The following is a 23,338-nucleotide window of genomic DNA, read 5'->3' on the forward strand; positions in this document are numbered from 1 at the left end:
CGCATCCAGATTACATCAATGATGTTTAGTGATGTAAAAAAAAACAATGACAACTGATGTCATTGCCGCCCAACCTGTGCCATATTTGATTTGAAAACTTTGGCAGAGGGCACATTAATTTCAATCTGTTCCTCACACAAAGCTATCTTATGGCTTCAGAAGACTTGGAATATGTCACACTCGTTGTATGGACTACGTTTATGGTCCTTTTCTAAAAAAAATGTTTTACCTTCTTGGAGCTTAAGACTGTGGTCACTATTAAAATTTGTGCATGGAAAAGCTCTGTGTGAAGATTCTTTAACCTCCGCATGACTGCTGTGTGCATTTTGCATTTCCTTTTTTGATTTGTAACTAGTAGCACCTAATAAACAAGCAAAAAAATAATAATTCTAGAGCAAATATTTTTCCTAAAAATTAATGTCCACATATGTGGACAGCAGGACTACGTTGTGAAATTTTAAATATCACCAAACTACAGAAAGTCCATTTTTTTTTTCATCCAATTGTTTATTATTTTTCCAGGAGTGTTGGTTATTCATGTTTTTGAGATGTTACAGACATTCCAGCTGATTTTCTGTAAAGTTGAATAAATAATTCTTATTCAAAGTAATGTCCAGCATCATCCAATCACTGCCAACCATGTTAAAATAAAATTGTACATTATAAATTCCGAATCTATGTACTGATTACCATTGTCCCAAGTCTGCCAAACATGTTGAGTGATCCAAACATCATCTACAGCCTGAAATTGAACATTTGGTCGAATTTTAGGATTGAATGCACTTAGCTGCATGGAAAGTTATAGGATGCTCCCTTGCTCCTTGTTTAGTGAATGACTAAACCTCCAGTGTGCTGTCTGTCTTCATGCACCTTATTTTCATCCTAACTCCATATAAAGCCTCTGAAAGCTGCATTTTTTAGCTTTTGGATGAACCCATTTATTCTCAATGTGAAAATGCACAGTGAATATATAGGAATGCATTTACTAATGTTAATGCAAAGAACCATGCACAGTAATAACAAACTAAAATATAACAAGATGTATATTAAAATGAAGTGAAATGACCCACAGATGTGTTAGAGTTGAAAGTAATTCAAAATAACTAACATGTTTTTTTCTACTTTTGAGGAAATGTGGTACAAGTTTCCACATATGTGGACATCATGTTTATCAGGTCACTGATGTGTGAAAAATGAATGCATTTTTTAAAGCGGCGTATCAAATGAAACTCTACTCTTTACAATCAAACAGGTTTCAATGAAATAACTTAAGAGATTTTTTACCAGAGGCACTTTTGTTGGCGTGCATCCATAGGAACCCTTAAAGGAAATTGATGGCATGCTGTTGTGTCACGTGACTTGGTGCTGCAAAAATAGGAAAAAAAAAAAAAACAAAAAAAAAAATGGAATTTTTGGAATGCCCCCCCAAAAAATCCCTCCACTTCTGAGACAGTCAATCCACGCATCTTATCACGTGGCTCATTGTGCATGACACCGCAGAGACTCACAGCATGTGGAAGCTCATGCTACTCTCCACAATCCACGCACAACTTACCACACACCCCACTGAGAGCGAGACACACACCACTTAATCGCTACCATGAGGAGCAGCAGAAGTTTAACCCTTTAAATGACAGTCTAGAATCTTGTGAACAGTATTCAGTTGGTTTTTATTCATTTAAATTATGCGTTGTGTATGGCCAAGCCAAAATACAACATCCTTGCATGTTGATGGTGGGTCGCACGAGGCTAAAGCTCATTTTGTGTTCCACGGGGTAAAAAAACAGCATTAAAGGTGTACTCAGTAATTTTTTCCTCATTAAAAAAGTTTACCTCCTAAAGACATGAATGCCATTTTAGAATAACATGACCAACTGAATACTACTCGCTTAATCTCAGTAACCGTCCTGTTATTCGACACTTTCACTCATTGATTAAAGTAATCATGACTGACTGTGAATAGTGAATTTCTACAATGACATCTGAAACTGAAAACTATTGATTTTACATGATGCTGCATCCAAGCCACTAGGTGTCAGTGTAAGTCCAAGACGACACTAAGACAAATGTTACTGAGTGCTCCTTTAAGGTTTAAAAGAACATGGGGGTGTGTAAACAATGACAGAATTATAAGTATTTTTATTTTTTTATTTTATTTTGGTGAACTATTCCTTTAATAGGTGGAAACCAGTTGCAGTTTCTGTATGTGGAGGACAGCAGAATAAGATTTCTACTGCCCTGGACATTTGCTGACCGCAAACACGCAGTAAATGATAGAGTTTGTCGAGCATGATTCAGCTTTTTATTCAAGCAATGAATGTCCATGGTAAGGAAAATCTTTAATATCTCAAATTATTTCTCAAATTATTATTAAACGGAGAGCAAATTGGAGATATTTGCTCAAGTTTCTTGGTTCTCAAAAGTTTCTCCTGAGACTTCTGATGTCTCTGCTCTATAGATTTCAATATAGACGCAACTCAAACATCAAATCTTACATTCTCACGAGATCAAAGTATCTGATTTTTTATCACTATTGTCTCATTTGTGTCGATTTGTATTTCTCCTTCTGAGACACAGTCACTATAACTAAGAACTCCATCAAGTGTCTCAAGCAATGACAGAGAAACCCCTGACTCCGAGACAAAAAAAATATCCTGCCGGTGTGGTTTATTCACAAAAGTGTCACATAAATAAAATAAAATCTAAAGTCTGAAATTCAAACCGCAAACTATCTTTTTCTGCAGTCATAAACCGACTTAAAAGCCCTGTCAGAAAAGCGAATATACAAAACTGACGTTCCCATTATAACAAACAGTGTAAATGGCTTCATTGATTAGAATGGGCGCGTTCGCGTCGCGTCGTTCGCTGTAGATGGAGAATTAAAATTCTAGGCACTGTTTTTCGTTGTGGGTCGCAACGGTTGGATAATTCAACTAAAAAAACCTCACTTCTTCTAACTTTAGAAATGTACACCCAAACTTTCATATTAAACCGTTAAAAAAGATATACAACGCCGGTTATAGAAGAGCATTCACCTCTGTCGCAGAGTTAAATTATGAAGTAAAAAACTCAAGAGAAGATGAATAAAAGACGTACTCTGGAGATGGTGAGCGGGGTGCTGAAGTCCCTTCCACCCACCAGCCGAAAACCCCACGGCGAGGGACCGCTGAGAGTCACAGTGTGAGACATACTCGATTCACCAGTATCCAACTGAGAGTCACAACAGCTCCAGAGAAACAGAAAATCTGCGCTCTTTTCATTCACTCTTTAAATAATACACTAGTGCTGACGAGAGGAGGAGCTGAACCCACAAGAGTGCAGGGGGAGGGTCAATGCAACGCTATGACAACCATATACTTCTCATTCAACACCACACAGCATCATGCACAACTTAAACAACACCGTACAACACCATACACATACAACACTCTTATATGGCATCACAAACAATACATTTATACAGCCATACTCATTCAACACCAAGCACAACCCGATAAAAACACAACTTAAAGAACACACTCAGCTTTTAAAACACACACAAACATACACAATTACAGTAGGCCTACATCATTTTATACAACACCATATACAACTTAGAGCAGAGTAGAATAGTATGTAGGTTACTTTTACAGGGATTTTTTTCTTGGCCTTTTTTAATATTATTGTTATTATATTTTTTTTTTACTAATTTGAGCTTATACCACACCATACACAACTCAAATATTCAACCTAAACCTAAACAACACCATATACAAATACCAATATTAAATCATATAAAACTAATTGTGAATGCTTTAGTCAAACAATTTCCATTTGGGGTGTCTGTTGTTGTTGAAAGCAAAGGAAAAAATAGGTACTTTTCAATAATAGTATAAATAATACTTAAAACATTGCTTGTTGAATCTGGCCAAGAAAAAAACTGTCCCTGCAAACATTTTACTTGTTACATTTTTAATATTTCAACAAACACACTGTAAAGTTATAGATGGCACTCTTCATTTAGCAGTCAAATGATTTTCCTTTATTTTCCTCAGCTTGTGAAAACATTGTCCCCCAGCTGGCAGCTATCCAAATTGGCAAAAAGTCCAAATTTATAATTACAGTATGACACTTGGTGGAAATATAGATTCCCTGGCCTATGATAATGGGAATTAAAACACTGGAGAAAATTAGACTGTTTAATTCATGTTGTTAGCATAATGCTCTGAAGAATATGGGTAGCAGAGGTACTTGCAGGACAACCCAACATCAAAACATGTCTCCAAAACCGGCAAAACTTTACATGAATGTTCCCTTTGTAAAGGGTTTATTAAAGGGTTCATTAATGACTAATAAGTAATTTTCAAAAGCATTATAAATCATTTATACACGGTTATAACAACATTAAATAGATGGGCAACTTTCATGCAATACTTGTCAAATAGTGAGCATTTTTACTTTCATGTTATTAATGTTTAATAAATACACTTATACTTATATTAATTAAAAACAAAATGTTCTAATTCATGATTTATGTCAGTGCAGCAAAAATAGACTTTTATAGTGAGATTAAAATGAGGGAGTATGTCATTTTGCTACAGTCTACTCTGTGTTTATATTCATTACTGTAATGTCTTGACTCACTTGTGTTCCTTGTCATGTTGATGTCAAAAGAATGGTGCTACTCTGAGTGCCGTCTCAACTTAACTAGTCCTAGTTACCTAAAGTCCACTGAAAAAAATTTTTTTTTTCAGGTCTTCATGCTCATTCTCAGCATACTGTATATATTATAAAGCCTGATCAGCATTAAACTATGTGTTCACTTTACATTAAGGTACATTTTCATAAGTTGCTAATGTTGAATAAGTGTTATTAAACATTTATAACATGTGAGGTAAAATGGCTCACTAGTTAGCAAGTACTGCATTTTTATTCATGTTGTTATAATCACATAAATTATTTATAATACATTTGTAAATGGCTTATTAGTCATTAACAAAGCCCTTTATAAACCCTTAACAAAGGGAACTTTTTCTTTTTTTTAAATAAAAAACAAAACAAAATGTAATTTTTTTATTTAAGGCCCCAGATTTTAAACTAGACATCAAGTGGTGGTTCAACACAATACCAACATTATTTATAGTAAAAAAATAATGGAACAAAAATGTAATGTTATATATATTACTATGAACTGCATAGACCTACATGTAACAATCTGCATAATTGTTAACATGATAGGCTAAATGGTAAAATTCACCTTTTAGACCTACTTTGTCTTTATAGTTTGAGTGTTTGGTTTCTAAATGTCTCTTGAATTTCAATGGATTCATGCTCTCAGCAGCCACACAAAACACATTGTGATCGGCACAAACCATATTTATCTAGCGTCAAGGGAATCTGTATTTAGGGGCGGACTGGCAATAGGGAGAACCAGGACTTTTCCTGGTGGGACGGCCATGAAACATGGCTGAACAGGCAGCGATAAGCTGAAACGGGTCGCCGCGTTATGCCGAACAGGCCGCGACTGGCCGAAGAGGGCCGCAAAATGGCACCGCGATATGCCGAAGGGTGCCGCGATGTGTAGAAAAGGACAGTGACACCCCCCCTATATATATATATATATATATATATATATATATATATATATATATATATATATATATATATATATATATACACTGGCAGCCAAACGTTTGGAATTATGTACAGATTTTGCTCTTGTGGAAAGAAATTGGTACTTTTATTCACCAAAGTGGCATTCAATTGATCACAATGTATAGTTAGAACATTAATAATGTGAAAAATTACTATTACAATTTGAAAAAAAGTTCAGAACTTCTTAAACTGCTTTTGTTTTTCTGTTTCAAAAGTGAATTTTTCGTTGCAATTCTTCCTATAAGGCCTGCACCCCTGAGTCTTCTTTTTACTGTTGTACATGAAACTGGTGTTGAGCGGGTAGAATTCAATGAAGCTGTCAGCTGAGGACATGTGAGGAGTCTATTTCTCAAACTAGAGACTCTGATGAACTTATCCTCTTGTTTAGTTGTACATCTGGCCTTCCACATCTCTTTCTGTCCTTGGTAGAGCAAGATGTCCTTTGTCTTTGAAGACTGTAGTGTACACCTTTGTATGAAATCTTTCATTTTTTGGCAATTTCAAGCATTGTATAGCCTTCATTCCTCAAAACAATGATTGACTGATGAGTTTCTAGAGAAAGCTGTTTCTTTTTTGACATTTTTGACCTAATATTGATCTTAAGACATGCCAGTCTATTGCATACGGTGGCAACTCAGAAACAAACACAAAGACAATGTTAAGCTTCATTTAATGAACCAAATATCTTTCAGCAGAGTTTGATATAATGGCAAGTGATTCTCTAGTACCAAATTATCAATTTAGCATGATTACTGAAGGATAAGGTGTTGGAGTGATGGCTGCTGGAAATGGGGCCTGTCTAGATTTGATCAAAAATGACTTTTTTCAAATAGTGATGGGGCTGTTTTTTACATCAGTAATGTCCTGACTATACTTTGTTATCAGTTGAATGCCACTTTGGTGAATTAAAGTACCAATTTCCTTCCGAAACAGCAAAATCTGTACATTATTCCAGACTTTTGGCTGCCAGTGTATATGTGCAAACAGTCCTGGGCATCTCAGTGGTTGATTCTATGGTTACTACATCCTAACTACATAATGATTTCTGCTTCATGTTCACAGCATTTTAAATTTCCCTTGACTTTGGCAATTTGAATCCTGCCTCGGTTTTGACAGTGTCAGCAGCTCTACATCACTGTCAGACAAAATTTGACATGCTATCCAAGTAGAGTAAGAAAAGTCTTTATCTAATATGTACTTACATTGAAAAATGTGATTATGTGTTGCTACATTGTACAAATATTCAAAGTACAGCATTGTTGGGGGTAACGCGTTAAAAGTAACGTATGTTACGTGATGAGATTACTTTTTCGAGTAACGAGTAAAGTAACACAATATGTATTTATTTTAGACCATAATATTGGAGTTACTTTTTAATAAAGTAACGCTTTGCTTTTGTACACCTCTACTTTCACTGTACTGCGAGAAATCAAGAGTAAAAGTGTGCAAACTTCGGGGAGGAGATGTAGTGCAAAATGGGTATTGTAGTTCTATAGATTGTGAGGCCAGAGACTATTTAGCAGAATGAGATGAGTTACTTCTATTTACATGAATGGGAGAAATTGGAATGTCCAACCAAGAAACTCTAGCACACAACAGTTAATGGATGTAGATAGGAAGTCCCGCCTTGCAGGTAAAAGAGCCAATCACCTTTTAGATACAGACATCGCCTATCAATCAACTCGTTAATGCAAATGCGCATTAGCTATACAAGCCGGGAAAATTGCGTGTTTTAATGTAAGATGAGGTCAACATTTGGTTGAGTGAAATGTGATTGATTCATGTGTTATTACACACTGCATTAAAAATCAGTCTTCCACTGGCCATGACATGATACACAGGCTGAAATACTCACTCAATTCACTGACTTATGCAGCTGAACTGCTCTGTGTTACAGCTTCCCTGTAACTGGGAGAATGGGATGAGAAAAGCTGACTCTGGATCAGTGGCTCAGAGCAACGTTCTACATCGATTGTGTACGCAGAGAAAATGTCTTAGTTTCTAAAAAGATTCTACATTTTTGTTTTATAATAAACAAGTAGTTTGATTTGTTAAACAAACCATTTTTATGATATTTTGGTAGCATTAAAAACGATTTAATTCAAGTTGTATCAAAATGCACCTTTGAAATTGTGGCGTCTGTACGCACCGTGGATCAACTCAAAACAAGTGTGCACTGAGATGATTTAAGTGAAAAATATATTTTATTATCAGACACATTCCTTGAACATGTTAGGCTGGCACTCCCTCCTGAATTTTATCCTGACTTTTGAAAAACATCTTAAGTTGACTGTGACATTGTCAATGGGCACTGCATATGATGACGTATGATGCAGGTTCAAGTGTTGGACTTTGCTGCTTTAGGTAAGACAATGGTTATACTTCATTATTCATATTGGCTGCCATGTTGATGGAAAAACAAATCATGCATATTCATGTTATTGATACTTCATTATAAATATGACGTTAAGACCTACTTTCTAAATATCTGTTTGTTTACTGTTGTTCTGACATGAGTGTTGTACAGTAGTTAGTATGACCTGTAATGTCTCTTGTATGCAATGCATGGCTTACTTGTATGGAATGTACAGCATAACAGAAGAGTGGCTGTGAGAAATAATGCAAAAGTAATGTAACACTTTACTTTCCATACAAATGTACTTTTAAATGAATTAAGTTACTTTTTTAAGGAGTAACGCAATATTCTAACGAGTTACTTTTAAAAGTAACGTTACCCAACACTGAAGTACAGTATTTGCATGTAATTACATCTGTTATTACTCTGTTGACCCTAACACTACCTGTTCCCCCAAACTCAGTAGCTGCAAAAACTCAGTAGCAGTAGAGCAGAACAACATGTATATACACAATTAGTACATTGTATTTAACTACTATGTACTTAAATACAAAATAAAAAAACTTTAACGACACCTAATATAAAGATGTGCTGGCAAGGACATACAAATATATGTAAAAGAGGAGACTCTGGCATGAAAAAGAGGATGTTTGACCGCATGAATCAAAGGTTTAAGATTAACCAGAACGCCCGTAAATACTTGCAAACCCTAACTCCTGTTGGTCACCTGACAGACCAAGGTTTCTGTTTTATTACATTAACTTATAACATTAACCCTTTCAGAAACAGAGACAAAATTTCTCATATATTTTTTTGTATTGTCATGAATGGGTGAACAAACTATCAAACTAAAATGTGCATGGGTTTGAAATCTTCAGGCTTGGGGTCAAAGGTCATTTAAAAGTGGTTTGGTCTATTGGATCTGGCTTATTTCTATGAAAGTGTACATTATAAGTTCATTCTTTCAATCCAATAACTTGTTTCAGTTCTTTTAAAATTTTTGATTTGGCATCTGTTTTTGCATTGATTGGCATAAAAACATGAACTTGTTCAGTAGAAGAGCTGCTAGTACTTGTGCAATACTGACATGGAAGAACAAACTGTTACCAAACATTGCAAGTTCACACAAAATATTGCAAAAGCTATAATCATTATAATAATAATTATTAACATTCCACACCCATAACTGTATTCACATCATCATTCCGTTCCCAGAACAGGACATTTAAATGCATGTTACTTTGCACAGGCATTCAGCTTCACAATAGACAGCTTACAAATGGTCTATAGAGCCGAAGGCAAAGTTTTCTCAATTGTTGAAGTCAAGTCAACATAAGGTCAAGCTTGTTAATACTTGGTGAATTAAAACCTCACGCTGTCTGACATATATTGCGGAAAGGTTTGCAGCTAAATTAACAACACAGAATCCTATTTTATATTGTCTTTTCTACTGCAACCATGTACATAGACATACTAACACCAAATAAATAAAATAATTTGTGCTGTGTGGTTATGTGAGCCGACGCGGTGAAAGACACAGAAAAGCATTCAGAGAATTAATAAAGTGAAATAAAATGTTGAGTGAATGCCGGGGCAACTACACTGCCAAATTGGACAGAGGTTGTGAATGTTAAAATACCCCCAAAAACTAATTTGTCTAATTACATGGCTAATTTAATTGAATTGTGTTTGGTCAATGGCGACATTCTGCAGGCGAATATTTTGTATAGTGACTAGCTGCTAAACTATATATAGGTATATATACATATATATCTACAGGGTTGGGGAGTAACGGAATACATGTAACGGGAATATGTTTTTAAAATACAAAATATAAATAACTGTATTCCACTACAGTTACAATATAAATAATTGGTAATCAGAATACAGTTACATTCAAAAAGTATTTTGATTACTGAAGAGATTAATTTGCATTTTATTGTCATTTGTTTCATTTAATATTTAGTCCTTTCAGATGGAAAACATTTAAACATATAAATGATGCGATCCAAAGTGCATTTGAACAGCAGTGAAACACTTTCTTATGATGTGTTACATTCATACGAGCAGAAGAAATAGAAATAAACCTTGTGTAAATTGTCAGCTTTACGCTAAGCTAAAATGCTATTTCTTGCCATTTTACCAGGCACGATCATATTTTTTTATCAAGAAAATTCACGTTGGATCATAATTTCTTTTTTTCTAGTAAGACCTTTGATATTAGGGCAAAAATCATATTCTTGATAATCATTTTTTTATTGTTTTCTTGTAAAAAAATCTAAAAATCTTTAAAACAAAATTGTGGCAGCGGGGGCGTGGTCAAGCCTCTGGAGAGAGCGAAAGTAACACCTTCTCTAATGTGTAACACCTGTCTCTAATTCCAGTGAGCATGGGGAGAGCGGCATATAAGTAGCCACACCACCAGCAGAGAGGGAGAGAGTGTCTGGCACAAGGAAGGCCACGGTGCTCCTGAAGCTGTTGCGTTTAAACTGTTGTGTTTTGTGAAGCTAATGTGTTCAAAAGTCTACATGCCTGTGAAGCTGATGAGTTTGTAAAGTTGTAAAGCATTGAAGTAGCTGATTAAAAGATTTACCTGAGCCTGGAAAACCCGCTTCCCTGTGTTCTCCTTCCCTTCTTCTGTGAAGCTGTGTTACAAAAATCAGTTTGATTGACCTTGTTTTTGAAACAACACTGCATAAGATATTTAGGTTTTTCAGAGAATGTATTTTTAACGTGTATTTTGTTTTACTGTACTGGCAGAGTTTTTAGAGTCAAAACAAGTGAAAAAATGTATCGTGTATTCTATATATACTTTATTTTCTGTTCAATTTTTATTTTATTCAATTTATTTTTTTTTTTTATTATATTTTATATTTATTATTATCTCTGTCTTGTTGCTGTATTGTATTGTTGTGCACTGGAAGCTCCTGTCACCAAGACAAATTCCATGTATGTGTAAGCATAGCTGGCAATAAAGCTGATGCTTTTTCTGAAACTGTATAATCAGCCGTTGTCCCAGTTAATGTTTTTGAATTATTAATACATATTTTTTAATTATTAAAAATGTAAATATATTCTTTTGCAATTATTACTACTGCTAATACTACTACTACTACTAATACAATGAACAAATAATCAATATAAAATAAAGTTCCTGATAGAAATTTGGAAAAAACAGCATTTTTTTAATAGGTTTAGATGATTTTTACAACTTCAGACACAAGCTTGAGTGTCTATTCATACAAACATAGCATCAAATATTGGGACATCTACCAAATGATGTTTGTTCTGCTTGCTGCACACAATACTAACCATCTATTGGCAGTTTGGCACATATATGGTAGTTTCCATTTCTGAAGAAACTCATATTAAGCTGTGCAAGACATTCAGTGTGCACACATTTTTTTACAAATATTATATTGTCTCTTAAAATTTTTGAGGAGAAAAATATCTGCATCACGTTAGCTTAAATATAAATATTAAATATTAAATATCATCGCCACAGCCTCAACTCAGCAGTGTAGACAGTAGAAATATAGTAAAACTAATATTCATAACTTTTCAGAAGAGGACCTTACAGATTCATAACAATAATCACAAAACAAGATTAAAGGATTGTTTTAATTTGTTTTGTTTTGAGATCATGCTTTCACAGTAAGATCATCACAAAAAGATCAAAGGATTATTCTGCTTGTTTGTTTTTTTTTTTTTGGTTTTTTTTTTCGTTTTTTTTTTGGGGGGGTTTTTTGTTTTTGTTTTGTTTTGAGATCATGCTTTCAGAGTAAGATAATCAAAAATATTAAAATATTTTTTCTGTTTAGTTTAGTTTTGTTCTTTTGGGGGTTTTTGTTTTGTTTTGTTTTGTTTTGTTTTTGTTTTGTTTTGAGATCATGCTTTCAGAGTAATATAATCAAAAATATTAAAATATTTTTTCTGTTTAGTTTAGTTTAATTTAGTTTAGTTTAGTTTTGTTCTTTTGGGGGGTTTTGTTTTGTTTTGTTTTGTTTTGTTTTGTTTTGTTTTGTTTTGTTTTGTTTTGAGATCATGCTTTCAGAGTAAGATAATAAAAAATACTAAAATATTTTTTCTGTTTAGTTTAATTTAGTTTAGTTTAGTTTTGTTCTTTTGGGGGTTTTTGTTTTGTTTTGTTTGTTTTTGTTTTGTTTTGAGATCATGCTTTCAGAGTAAGATAATCAAATATATTAAAATATTTTTTCTGTTTAGTTTAGTTTAATTTAGTTTAGTTTTGTCTTTTGGGGTTTTTTGTTTTGTTTTGTTTTGTTTTGTTTTGAGATCATGCTTTCAGAGTAAGATAATCACAAAAAGATTAAAGGATTTTTCTGTTCTGTTTCATTTAGTTTTTTGTTTTGAGATCATGCTTTCAGAGTAAGACTGCATTTATTCATTTATGCATCTATTACAAAAATGAAAACTGATTGAGTGTTGTGACGATGACGTATGAATCAAGTTGATGAAAACAGAAAAATAAAAAGAATTAGCATGTATTGTACTAACACAAAACTTAAAAGAACGTATAGTACACTGTTCTGCCACTGTGCCTCTTCAACTACTGAAAGACAAAACCTTTATCATTTCCATTTCTTACAGTTCCAGCACTCTATGTGAAGGTCTATAAATATCTAACATTGTCTATGTAGTTGTTTTTATCAAGGGGTAGAATCCTGGTTCATTGAACAAGCCCACACTTTTGGAAATAAGTTAGTTTTAGTCAAATTAGGCTCTAAAAGTATACCATTACAGAAGAATACAGCACAGAACCCATGAGAAAGAAAATAGGCTTTCCTGACAAATAAATACAGGTGGTGTAAATTGAACTTTAGTTCTTAATTAATTCAGTCAATTTATTCTCTGTTTAAGCACCTTGGGTTTTGTTGGCTAAAGATGAATAAACTGTACATGCATAAATCGTGATGCTATTGCAAGATGTCAATAAGTAAAAAGATGAATGCAATAAAAGGCAAAGAGACAGGAAAGAACTCTTAGATTTGTATATTGTTGTACGCGGACTATTAAGTCATCCATCTTCCTCTCTATGGCCATTGTGCAGCCCATGTCAAGGTTTTTGTTTGTATATCTGCTGTTTGTGCTGTTTATTGGCCTGTTCTTTGGTTTATTTGGACAAGATAAGTTTTGTTAGAACAATTCCCTACACCAGTGGTTCTCAACTAATCTAGGCTGCAGAGTTCAAGGAAATGTGCAAACAAACATCACGCTATGCTTCATTTTAAGTGTATACTATGTATATGCATGAGGCATTTACTCACAATTGAAAGGGCTTATTGCTTGTAAATGTTCTTTAATGTGTAATATTTGTGTGGTTCGCTACTTTAAAACATTGGCCTTATTTTGAAAATCCCCCTGGTATGCAGGGGCTGCATTAGAAGTTGTAACCAAATACTGCAGTACTTGCCCTTTAAAATTACTTCCAGACAATACATCTCCAGTTATTTCCTTAGCAGTCAGCTATATACCACATTTAAGAATGACGTCCTTATGTTCATTTGACTCCCATGTTTCACAATCATCCTGATTCACACTTTTACATCATTTCAGACATGCTATTTTGCCATGCACAGAAAATGAACACTGCAAAATTTATTTTTTTGTAATTAGTCTTGTTTTCCAGAGAAAATACCTAAACATCCTTAGATACAAGGATATATAATTGTTATATAATAAATGCATTAAATATTAAAGAAATAGTTTACCCAAAAATGAAAATTCTACCATCATTTACTCACCCTCATGTTATTCCAAACCCAGTTAGGCAGATTGTTAGCGTCAGTCACATTCACTTTCGTTGCATTTTTCTTTCATACAATAAAGGTGTTAATTTTTGGGTTGAACTAATGCTTTTTTTTTAAGAATTTCAATTTTCAAATATGCACTATATTGCCAAAAGTATTCGCTCATCTGCCTTTAGACTCATATGAACTTAAGTGACATCCCATTCTTAATCCATAGGGTTTAATATGACGTTGGCCCACCCTTTGCAGCTATAACAGCTTCAACTCTTCTGGGAAGGCTTTCCACAAGGTTTAGGAGTGTGTTTATGGGAATTTTTGACCATTCTTCCAGAAGTGCATTTGTGAAGTCAGACACTGATGTTGGACGAGAAGGCCTGGCTCGCAGTCTTCGCTCTAATTCATCCCAAAGGTGCTCTATCGGGTTGAGGTCAGGACTCTGTGCAGGCCAGTCAAGTTCTTCCACACCAAACTCGCTCATCCATGTCTTTATGGACCTTGCTTTGTGCACTGGTGCGCAGTCATGTTGGAACAGGAAGTGGCCATCCCCAAACTGTTCCCACAAAGTTGGGAGCATGGAATTGTCCAAAATCTCTTGGTATGCTGAAGCATTCAGAGTTCCTTTCACTGGAACAAAGGGGCCAAGCCCAGCTCCTGAAAAACAACCCCACACCATAATCCCCCCTCCACCAAACTTCACAGTTGGCACAATGCAGTCAGACAAGTACCATTCTCCTGGCAACTGCCAAACCCAGACTCGTCCATCAGATTGCCAGATGGAGAAGCTTGATTCGTCACTCCAGAGAACGCACCTCCACTGCTCTAGAGTCCAGTGGCGGCGTGCTTTACACCACTGCATCCGACGCTTTGCATTGCACTTGGTGATGTATGGCTTGGATGCAGCTGCTCGGCCATGGAAACCCATTCCATGAAGCTCTCTACGCACTGTTCTTGAGCTAATCTGAAGGCCACATGAACTTTGGAGGTCTGTAGCGATTGACTCTGCAGAAAGTTGCCGACCTCTGCGCACTATGCGCCTCAGCATCCGCTGACCCCGCTCTGTCATTTTACGTGGCCTACCACTTCGTGGCTGAGTTGCTGTCATTCCCAATCGCTTCCACTTTGTTATAATACCACTGACAGTTGACTGTGGAATATTTAGTAGCGAGGAAATTTCATGACTGGACTTGTTGCACAGGTGGCATCCTATCACAGTACCACGCTGGAATTCACTGAGCTCCTGAGAGCGGCCCATTCTTTCACAAATGTTTGTAGAAGCAGTCTGCATGCCTAGGTGCTTCATTTTATACACCTGTGGCCATGGAAGTGATTGGAACACCTGAATTCAATTATTTGGATGGGTGAGCGAATACTTTTGGCAGTACAGTGTAGCTGCAAGCAGCGATGATGGGCCCAAGCACAACTGGTCCGATTCCACCTGGTGGCTTTTGGAAATCAATGCAAGGTGGACACATACATTTGGCATTTGACATTATTCTAAACAATCTTGAAGCAATTTGAGTAAATATAAGAGGACTATTTTAAAGTCTGTTGTAAGAGCCACACTTCCTGCTGCCAGGTGGTGGTGCTATGACCGAGACCCAAAAGAGTCAAACCCATGTGATTAGCCCCCAAGACTAAACATCCTCAATTTTGATCTAAATCACACATTGCACACAGAAGATATGAGACACTTCCTGTTTCCCATTTTTCGCTCTGTTCGATATATCAAAATGTTTGCAATTTAGCATCTTCAATGTTTTTGTATAATGTTGTCTAAATGTGTTGACAGTCTCATGAATCACCTAGGAGGAGTATTTAAAAGTTCAGAGATTGCAATATAAAAATATATATAAAAAATGGTCGACTTCCTGTTGGGTGGGGCTAATGACTATAATTATGAAAGTTATCTGGCTTGGTGAGAACTATATATGTACCAAGTTTGGTGACTGTAGATGAAAATGGGGGTGCTACAGAGGCCGTTTTACACACCCATTTTAAAGGGGGCACTATAGCGTTCTATGCAGCTAAGTGCATTCAATCCAAACTTCCTGTCAAAAGTTCAGTTTCAGGTTGTAGATGATGTTTGGATCACTCAACTTTGGCAGACGTGGGACAATGATAATCAGTACATAGATTCAGAATTTTGTATAATTTTATTTTAACATGGTTTGCAGTGATTGGATGATGCTGACCATTACATTAAGTGCATGGGTCAAGCTTTCCAAATGGTACAATGATAGATACAAAAATATATGTTCCAGCAAATCTTACATACATTATTAATGGAAGAGTTACATCTTACTAATTTAAAGGTGCCATTTTTTCCTCATTAAAAAAAGTTTACCTCCTAAAGACATGAATTAGTAATTTTGCAATATATGTAGGAAATGATGAGCACTCACATTAAAATAAAGACTCCAGTCGTATCAGTTATAAACCTTATAAAAGCTGTTTTATTCTATATGGAGAGGGTCCACACATGGGGGCTGCCATGTTAGAATCACATGACCAGCCAAATACTACTTGCTTAATCTCAGTAACCGTCCTATTATTTGACACTTTCACTCATTGATTAAAGTAATCAAGACTGACTGTGAATATTACATTTCTACAATGACATCTGAAACTGAAAACTATTGATTTTAAGTGATGCTGCATCCAAGGTGTCAGTGTAAGTCCAAGATAACACAATGACAAAAGTTTCTTAGTGCACTTTTAATGCTCAGTATTGTCTGTGATGATGTGTAACTTATTTTAATGATTACTTAAACAACAGATCAGAAGAAGACATAGGTTGTAGAAAGATTACTGACATACTGCTGGGTTGTAGAAAGGATATCGGAATAATGTAGTAATGAGAACATCGGGGAACATTCTATTGCTGTAAAACAAACTTTCTTGGCTAACCAAAAGAAAATGTTAGAATGTCTGTTCTGTGAACCAAAAATTGTTCGCTGGGTGTGCAGTACTATACAAAGAGGATTAGCTGCTCTGTTCTATTTATTTGTTTGAAGTAATTCCAGGTTAGCTAGAAATGAAAAACTTTCTTGTTTATATAGCATGCATGCAAAACTGTAGAGTGGAGGATATTTTATCCAGGGCCAGGGGTTTATAGGACATGACTTTGGGCTTAAATGATCACTTTTTATTGGAATTAAATGTGCAGAGAGGATCAGTGGTCTGTATTTCCCTCAAAACTGCACTTTTCATGTCTGCAAACACTGACTGCTGATGACTTGAACACATGCAGGAAGTCGTTTTTCACAATTGTCCTTATGTTACAGCTTTCTCTCTCTCTGAAATTATATAGCATTTTCTTACTCAAATATCAATTTTACCTCAGCAGTATTTGTAGGTATTTGTACATTTGTGCATGTTTGGATTGACACTGAAAAGTACAATACCAACTTACTGACAGCATATGAAATGACACGGTGGAAGTACACTTCTTTTAACTCCTTTATTTAAAAATGTTTTTAATCTCAAAACCTTTATTAGAAGATCAGGCAGATCAAACAGATCAAATGGACTGACATTGAAATAAATGCTACCAGTTTCAAACAGAAGTAAAAGTCAGGGGTTTAAAAGGTTTTTAAAAGCCCATTAAAGGCTTTTATAAACAAGAGAGTAAAGATTTGACACATGTTTTTGTTTACAGAACCAGAGTGTGTATGCAGGTGCAGCTGGTTTCATTTACATTATGCTTGGCAAACCTGTAGATTTATGACATGTGGTCTGGTTCCAGTCCGATTGGGAGAGAAGAGTCCATCAGATGAACCCTACAGAAACATTTATTTCGAAGGGCCCTTCGAAGCAGTTAATTTTGAGCATGACCCTACAATATGGCACCCAAAATTGTTCTCCCTTCGAAGTGCCCTTCGAAGCAGTCCTTTTTATAGTAGTCCTTTTTTTATAGTAAAAAAGGACTTAAATATTGATCTGTTTCTCACCCACACCAATCATAACACCTCTGAAGACATAGATTTAACCACTGGAGTCGTATGAATTACTTTTATGCTATCTTTCTGTGCTTTTTGGAGCTTAAAAGTTCTGGCCACCATTCACTTGCATTGTATGGACCTACAGAGCTGAAATATTCTTCTAAAAATCTTCATTTGTGTTCAGCAGAAGAAAGAAAGTCATACACATCTGGGATGGCATGAGGGTGAGTAAATAATGAGAGAATTTTCATTTTTGGGTGAACTATCCCGCTTTTGCTGGAAAAAGGCAGGCAAATTCCCTGCATGCAACTCCTTGCTTAAGGGATCCAATTTTCACTTTAATGAATGATGTCACTAGAAATCCAGCCTGCAGTTTTGGCTTTGTTTTGGATCTCTTCTTGTTTTTCTTTTATGTGCATTGTACTGTATTCTGGAAGCTAAGCTGACTGACTTAATTGAAAAGAGAATTAAAATGTAGTTTGACTAACTGTGATCAGACTAAAGGAAATAAAGAAACAGAGCCGCGAGTGCTTCATTATTCATTTTGTCTGTTTCGACTGTGTGCGTCTGTGACCTTATGACCCCTTGCTTGTGCACGACTAACAAGCCATTCCTCAGAGTATTATATATATGTCTGGAAACATTTGTACATCTGGAAAAACTTTTCTTTAAATGAATGGATAGACAAGATGCTGATTGTCCAGCAACTCAGTCCAAGGCTCTCAGTCAATTTAATATTCATCTTAAGTTGACAAAAATTCATCATGTTAACTTTTTATATGTACCATAAATTTTAGAGATTTTGTTCAGCCTATTAAATGTCCAGTGAATATTATAGATTATTGGCTCCTCATACAACTTCTATACAATGTTTGTTAATTATGTAAGCAATATCACATGCTCAATATGTGCCGATATTCAGAACAACAGTATGATTTTGAGTGTGATATTGCTTAAATAACTGACCATATTTGTATATTTCTAAAATATGCCCTAAGATAAACAACAATTCCCAGTTCATATTTTTCCTAAAAATAAACAAAGAAATAAATGAAATAAAATATTATAGAAAGAAAGAAGTTCTATTTGGCTTTCTAAAATGAACCCTATTTTTAGAACCATTAAGATTAATGTATTACAATTAAAAATAATAGGTTTAATTACAAAATAAAATAAAACACAAAATAAAATGTGTGTATTACAGTCATGAGATTATGGTTTAAATGTGCTTAATTTTTATGAAAATGATGTCACAATGCAAAAAAAGCTTAACTGTCATAAATTGGGGTTCAGTTTCATTATGTAAAATATGATTTGTTATTTATTTATTTGATTTTGTGATTTTTTTTTTTTAGATTCACCCAGTATAGGTTTATGGTGCCTTATTTGATTCAATTATTCCTCATACTGCATGTTGAACTCAAGAATAGACAGAATGTTCTCTGTGTGCAGCATGACATCTAGTGGCTACACAGAGACAAACACAAAAAAATGCCATAAAAGAGATTGAACAATATAAACATGAGATTTCTGTAAGAAATCCAAGAGCTTAAGAGTCTTATTTTTGCCATATTTAAACCCCTCGTATTCATGCCTTGGAAGTTAAGGACTAGTTTATAGCCTGACTGAAGAATAAGTAAATGAGTAACAAAGACATCTATACCATCAGAGAAAAGTGTTTACTTTTTCACCAACTCACTTTTTGTTTAGGATTGTTAAGATACGTTGTTAATAGATCTCTGCACTTGATAATAATCCTTTTGCAGCCTACAATAGGGCAATTCATAATTCTTTTATTATAAAAGGACTCCAAAACTGTTAGAGAAGAAAAGAGTTTAATTTCTTTGAGATGTTGCATCATGTTAACAAAAGACCTTTTCAAACAGTAATGACCCTTGGCAATGACAGAGAGAGAGAAAATGTATATGTTTGCAATTCAATAATTACTAGAACATTAGAAAAGTAAATATATAGAGGATAAAAAGGGAAACTTGTGTTTAAAGAGTGGAACAAAAAAACAGACAGTTTACACACAAATCTGCAAAACGAATTATTCACAGATTGTCAGTTGTTTGGAGGGGATCGTTACGACCCAGTAGAGAAAAACTGCACTTCATCTTTTTATTGAATGTATTCCAGTGTGGTTTTATTGTGTCTCCAACTTGTTTACCCAACAGCTATAGGGAAGTTTGATAATATTGAATGTTTAATTTGGAGGACACAATTTACAAAAATCCTAATTTAAGACAGTTTAAAACTAGATAGAACATACAAACCAACATAAAAAACCACCACACTTGCCACACCGGTGGAACCCTCTGGAAATCCTCCAGACACCCTTTAGGAAGCCTCAAATATCCTACTTATGTATGCAAAGAACTTCAGAAAATATTTCAAGTGCTTTGAATCCTTTCTCTTATGATGAGGTTTCTGAAGGAAGCATTAATAGTCTTTAAAGTTCTTTAGAGTTCTATTAGAGCCAAAAGTAGGGTACAATGGGATAAAAGGCACCTCTTAAGGATAATTTGCTTTTTTCTGGTCACAAAATCATTATGGCAATTATTTTGTTAAAAATGTATTTAAAAAAGTGGCGAGTGTAGTGATATGGTGTAGATATAGGGGCGATAGCTAAGGCAAAATGTGTCAACTTATGAAAATACTTTTGAGACAGCAAGATGCTTTTTTTGAGTAACAAATTAAGATATTTATTCAAAATAACAACTTCTCAAAAGGGTGCACCATTTCCTGTTCATTTTAATACCATTTGGCATTTCATGAATCTCCATTGTGATTAGATCAGTCAGTGTTGAATTCTTTCCGCTGTGTTGACTTGGTGATATGATGTAGGGCTCCATCCTAGATATGGTCTGTTCCATCCATATGCGTACTCTTCAAACACCCATCAGAATGTTATGGTTACGACTGTAACCTTGCTTCCCTGAAAGGAGGGACAGACGCTGCATCAGTAGCTAATGCTATGGGAAACTCCTTCCTGGAGTGACAATCTCTGAAGCCCTATAAAATCACGCCAATCTATTGGCAGATGGCGCTGGAGCACAGCCCCATTTTATCAGGTTTTTTCGACTAAAAGTATAATGTATTCCTCTCGAAGGCAAATCTCAAGAATGGCCTGTGGCGAGGGTCTATTTACACATGAAAGTGCGTGTCTTTAAGGTCGATTGACGTGAACCAGAGAGGATGGACATGAGGCAAGGTCTGTCTCTGAGTAACAGAAACTTCGCTTATGTCTCAAGTTCAGTATCGGACCCAGCCCACTGTCCTTCTTGGCGCCCAGAAAACAACATTTGTAGAAGCCTGCCTGTCCCTTCTACACTGGTACTTTCTCTGTCACGTCTTTAGCAAAGAGACATTGTACCTATGAGCGTAAAAACAGTGTGTCCCACACCATCACAGTGAAGGACAGAACGCCATTGAAGCAAGACAGCTGCCTTGCAAAATGAAGCACATAGCCATTTTCGACTGTGCTCAGTTCCCAGCTGGAGATCCCAGAGAGACCGTGCCATGTTTCTGGGCCAGAGGACACAGGGGCTCGTGTGTAGCCGCTCAAAAATGTTTGTGCCTCGTTCAAACACAACAAGGTCTGAACACTTCATTGGAATGTGGCAAACAACGGGCACGCTGCCAACAGCAACGCAAACAGAAACGTTGTTGTGAACATCTTCTTGATTCTGGCATTTGATGGCAGGGAGAGCGAAAAACTATCAGCTGGGACACAGAGGAGTGTTCCAGCCCTTCTTCAGAGCCGGAGTAGACTGTTCTGTGGCTCTGGTCCCTGCTTTATGGTCCTCGGACCATCAGGAACACTTGGCTTGCGCAGAAGGAGGTTTTCCGCTGGGATGAGGTCCTGAGAGAAGAATTTTACACTTAGGCCACGGCTGCTGGGGCCTAACCGTGGGCTCAGTCTACACTTTCTGGGGAGCTGGAGCGGCAGGGGCACTTAGCTTTGCAGGGCACTGCCCCGAGGAAGAGTGAGTCAGTTTCGGCACAGAGCCACAGAGCTGACTTCTTTTTAGCAGTCTGAAACCACTTGCTGAAGGCACTCATGGTGTGACATCAGGGCATTGAGCAGGACAGCCTTGCCCTTATCTCTGTCAGATTGAGCCAGAGTTGATGATCTTTGGACACCAGGCTACCCATAGATCTGCTGATGGTTTGGGCTGTGATCTTGATAGCCTGGAGCACCAGGTCAGTGGCACATTGCAGCTCATTTAAATATTTGCTATCTGGGCATCTCTCCTCCATGTCTTTGGTAGGCCTGCAAGACCGCCATGGTGTGCAGGGCCGAACCAGTCTGACCTGCTGCAGCATAGGCCTTGTCTAAAAGCGAGGACGTGTGCTGGCCTGACATGGATGGATGCACCAGCTTGGCTTTCTAGCCCAGTACAGAGGAGGGGCATAAATGGGCCACTACTACCTGTTCAACTGGGGGAATCTCAGTATAGCCTCTTTATGCAATGTGATCGAGCACCGTGAAGGTCACTGCACTGGATAAGTGTGTTTGTGCAGAGTAGGGAGAATGGAGTGTTTTGACCAGCTGGTTGTGCAGTTTGGGGAAAAACTGTACCAGACGGCAGGATGCAAAGCCACACTGGCTTGGTAAGAACCGTTCATCTAATCGAGAATGTCCGTGCACACTTGGAATGGGCCATTCTAGCTGGAGTTTCTTGACTGTCCGAGTGAGAACCTGCAACAGCTCATCGTCAGAGACTGCTTTTGCATGGTTTTCCTCCCCGCAGGTGCAAATATCAGCAAACTAGGCCTCACCTTCAGATGCAGAGAGTGATATAGCATCTCCGTCTTCATCATAACCGGCAAACGTGATCGCACCATGCACACCGATCATGGGAGGCAGATGGTCACAGGCGTATTCAACAGACGAAGACTCGAAATGGAGGCGGGGAGGCACACAAAGCTTGCTCTGGCAATAAATCCTCCTCGATCTCTCCGCACTCAATCCACCTTATTTTTCAGAGTATCTAGGGTGCTGCCATAATCAACCTTGAATGTAGACCTCTTCCGAAGTCATACACATCTGGGATGGCATGAGAGTGAGTAAATGATGAGATGATTTTCATTTTTGGGTGAACTGAAGTGTTCATGTATGTTAATATGTTATGTTATAATATGCTATATGTTAATATGTTTTTTGAGAATTAGGAAACATGCTAAGTTGAAATACTGGCTTCTCCGATAACAATGCTACAGCCAGTATATTCTACTTTGAAGTTTCCAATCCTGGCCGGAATTTCTGTTTATGTTTTGGCCTGTATGATCCCGCCCACTGCCCACTCACCAATAGCATTTCGACACAGCCGGGTTGCCAGATTTGAACAAGTTTGCAGGCAAACAATACTGCGTGCTACAGCCATGGAAGCCAGCAAATGAACTGAATCAGAGATAACAGATTCCACCCGACCTAAAAAGCCTCGCCATCCATCTAAAAACCACCATGACCAGAGGCGTAGTAAAACAAGGATAAATATTGGAAATGCCTTTGGAAGATGGAGACAGCTTAAAGCCCAGAAATCCTTTAAAACGGATGCTGAGTTGGCTAATTTGCATGTCAACCCGCATGAGTTTCGAGTCTGGTGCGGGGCAGACAACTCTCCAATATTTTG

At 36.5% G+C, this 23,338-nt stretch overlaps 2 protein-coding genes across 2 annotated transcripts in view; one reads left to right on the forward strand and one right to left on the reverse strand.

Annotated features, from left to right (window-relative positions):
• The window catches only part of LOC127429147 (PDZ and LIM domain protein 4-like), a 62,838-nt gene extending 59,585 nt beyond the window's left edge, over positions 1-3,253 (reverse strand). The window contains exon 1 of the mRNA XM_051678008.1: positions 3,097-3,253. Within this exon, the coding sequence (XP_051533968.1) occupies positions 3,097-3,189 (93 nt within the window). The 5' untranslated portion in view covers positions 3,190-3,253. The remainder of the gene's footprint in view (positions 1-3,096) is intronic.
• LOC127429162 (uncharacterized) overlaps positions 1-23,338 on the forward strand; it is a 166,742-nt gene that overhangs the window by 85,527 nt on the left and 57,877 nt on the right. The gene's annotated exons all lie outside the window — the stretch shown is intronic.

Source organism: Myxocyprinus asiaticus, chromosome 38 (genome assembly GCF_019703515.2).
Source record: "Myxocyprinus asiaticus isolate MX2 ecotype Aquarium Trade chromosome 38, UBuf_Myxa_2, whole genome shotgun sequence".
Classification (NCBI taxonomy): Eukaryota; Metazoa; Chordata; class Actinopteri; order Cypriniformes; family Catostomidae; genus Myxocyprinus; species Myxocyprinus asiaticus.